Source organism: Myotis davidii, unplaced genomic scaffold, assembly GCF_000327345.1.
Source record: "Myotis davidii unplaced genomic scaffold, ASM32734v1 scaffold1059, whole genome shotgun sequence".
Classification (NCBI taxonomy): Eukaryota; Metazoa; Chordata; class Mammalia; order Chiroptera; family Vespertilionidae; genus Myotis; species Myotis davidii.
Genome location: NW_006290038.1, coordinates 165,684 through 168,710, shown reverse-complemented (window position 1 = coordinate 168,710; position 3,027 = coordinate 165,684). Strand labels below are relative to the sequence as shown.

The 3,027-nt window shown below is 62.3% G+C and overlaps 1 protein-coding gene across 1 annotated transcript in view; it reads right to left on the bottom strand.

Moving 5' to 3' along the window:
* Positions 1 to 3,027, bottom strand: part of LOC102754992 (low affinity immunoglobulin gamma Fc region receptor II) — an 11,179-nt gene that overhangs the window by 2,361 nt on the left and 5,791 nt on the right. Inside the window, exons 5-7 of the mRNA XM_015563555.1 lie at positions 2,573 to 2,764; positions 1,065 to 1,541; positions 352 to 474 (exon numbers count right to left, since the gene is read on the bottom strand). Coding sequence (XP_015419041.1) covers positions 352 to 474; positions 1,065 to 1,541; positions 2,573 to 2,764 — 792 coding nt within the window. The remainder of the gene's footprint in view (positions 1 to 351; positions 475 to 1,064; positions 1,542 to 2,572; positions 2,765 to 3,027) is intronic.

Here is a 3,027-nt window from a genome sequence, read left to right as displayed (position 1 = left end):
TGGACTCTTCCGTCCCTTCCCCCCATGGCCTCGCATTTCTCTGTCATTCTCTCATCCCTCTGATCATACAATCTGTTTGTGCTCCTGTCTTCCTGCCTGCACCCTGCGAGCTCTGCGAGGGACAGGCCGGACTCTGTGTCTGGGTGCCGCCCACGGCGTCTAGACGGTGCTCACATGGAACAAGTTTGGCCAAGCCTCGGGGAAAGAATGAGCTAGCGAATGCATGAAGAACTAAAATGTGGGGCCATGTCTGAACGTGAGGATTCTGTAGCCCAAAGAGAAGGGTTCTGGCAATGTTTTAGGGTTTTGGCCGGGAGGAACTGATAAGAGAAACCAAGAAAAGCCACAAACCTGAACTGTGGTGTTGCCTGAAGCAGAACCAGGCCACCACACCAGCCATACCAGCCACAGCGATGATGCCGGCCACCCCGGCCACCACGGCCGTGATCACAGGCGGGAAGGCTTGGCTGGACACTGGAGAAGACAGAACTCAGACAGGCAGCATGCCACCCTCCCGCCGGGGCTGTGCCCAGGCTGTCCCTGCAGCTGCTGTCCCTGGGCCCTCCCGGGTGCAACCGCGCCTGCTCAGGGTGTCTGTGGCTGGACCGTCTCCCCACCCGGGCCTGTCACTAAACTAAGGTGCACTGCGAAGGGAAGGGTTCCTGCTAGGCCTCAGGGGTGGTGGGAGGGCAGCCTGAAGGCCCCGCGGGAGAGGCACCCCACTGCGTCCAGCGCAGCGGCGAGCTGTCAGGCATGGGCCATCCCTAGAGCGTGCTGGGCAGGACACGAGAACTTCAGCTCTCGGGAAGGCCCAGAAGCGCAGGGCCTGCGGGGGGGAGGGGGGCGGTGGGGCTGCTCTGCTGCTGTGCCAGGGGTGGGGCCTCTCCCCCTGGAAGCCCAGGCCCGACCTCTAGCCCATACTCCTGGCCACTGGCCCCTCTCCTCTGCGCCCTGGGGCCCAGGTTTGCTGCTGTGGCACCTCTGCAGCCCCATGGACACCCAGGTGACCTTCGCCCTAGCTCTGACCCCTCGCCTCGCCTCCTGCACCCGGGCAGGGCTCCCACCTGGGACGGTGATGTTCACGGGCTGCGATGTGTGCTGCATCTGCCCGAGGAGCCCTGAGCAGTGGTACGCGCCACTGTGGCTGGCGTTCGCGTGTGGGATGGAGAAGCTGGCGTTCGTGTATGAAAACCACTTGGGTCTCCCGTCCTGGAAGAACTGGATCTTGTGCAGGCGCCAGTTCTTCCAGCTGTGGCAGCGCAGCACGATGGGGGCCCCCTGCGGGACCAGCAGGCGGGGCGTCTGGAGCAGCAGCCAGGCTGGAAGACAGAGCACAGGACATGGCAGCGCTGCCGCAGCTCTGAGAGCCGGAGGATGGCAACAGCCACGTGCCTGCCAGGCACGCCCTCTCAGTCCCGGCTGGTGGGACATGATGTGGGGAAGGACGAGCTGACGTCTGGAATCAGACGTTCTGGCCCCCTCACTCATGAGCACTGTCATCTTGGACAAGTCATTGAACTTCTGGGCCTCAGTCTCCTCATCTGTGAAAATGGACATAAGGGCCCTAGCTGGTTTGGCTCAGCGGATAGAGCATCAGCCTGTGGACTCAAGGGTCCCAGGTTTGATTTTGGTCAGGGGCATGTACCTGGGTTGCGGGCACATCCCCAGTAGGGGGCGTGCAGGAGGCAGCTGAATCGATGTTTCTCTCTCATCGATGTTTCTAACTCGCTATCCCTCTCCCTCTCCCTTCCTCTCTGTAAAAAAATCAATGAAATATATATATATAAAAAGAAAATGGACATAAGGACTCCACATCCCCCACAGTCCCTGGCACATCCTAGGGGCTCTTTCCTGTCCTCTAGGGAGGCACAGGGACCTGGCGCAGCCCCTGGGCAGGGTGGAGGGACCCCCAACGCGGAGACATGTCTCTGAGGATCGTAGAAACTCATGGGCATCCAACAAGTGCTCGCTTCTCTGGTGAGTGTCAGGGAATGTGGGCTTCCTGCAGCGGGACTTTGGGGAGTCATTAGTCTGCCGTGTAACTTCCCCCCAGTTTTCGTCCTTTTACTGAGGAAGACAGGTTATGTGGAATGACGAGAGACAAAGGTTCATGATTTGGTTAATGACATGCACCTCGCTGCCTAGGGGTAGCAATTAACTTTCCTCCAGGACAGAGGGGCTGGGATTGGAGAGGAAGGGTGGGGAGCAGACACTAGAGGCCTGGGAGGGGGAGGGGCAGAGAATGACAACGGCCTCGGTGTGCGAGCCAGGTAAGCCCTCTCAGTCCTGCCACAAGTCAGAGTGAGCCCCCAGCCTGCCTGCTGGGAGCCGCCAGGACACAGGGAGAGTGAGGGCAGAGAGAAAGCTGGGCCTCCGCCCTGCGCTGCGCAGAGGGCACTGGCGGGCGGGGAGGCCCCGGCCCTTGCTGCTCAGCCGCCTCACACACGCTGGAGCCAGCCTCTCCCGGCCGCACCTGCGGCCCCCTTTCCTGGCCCAGCACAGAGCGTTTCCGCCTGCGAGGGAGTGGGCCCGCGGACGCCCCTGCAGGCCAGGCTGCGTGGCCCTGGCCCACGGGCGGCCTCGTTCATCAGGATTCGGTTGGGGCCAGCGGGAGGCTCAGAACCACAGATTGTTAACAGCAGAGAAGCCGGAGACACGTCAGAGCTGCCGCCTGTAGAAAGCAGCCGCTCCTGCCTCCGCGTCCTGGTCCAGGAATCTCCACGGAGACGGATGGAGCCGCATCGCTGCAGCAGCCGGTCCTTCCCTGCGGAGGTGCCGCCACCAGGTTAACACCGGGACGTGTTAAAGGCGCCTGAGGTTCCCGGAGGACACGTCGTGGGAAGGCCCTGCAAGCTCACGGCACTCAGAGTGCTCCTCTTCGAGTAATGAAAGTCCACCCATCAGTCTCCTGGGAGCCGCGTGGAGACGCGATGAGCTCCTGCCTGCTCTGCACCAAGGCTGGGGCGGCTGGGGTGGCTGGGGTGGCTGGAGGGGGCTGGGGTGGCTGGCGCGGCTGGAGGGGGCTGG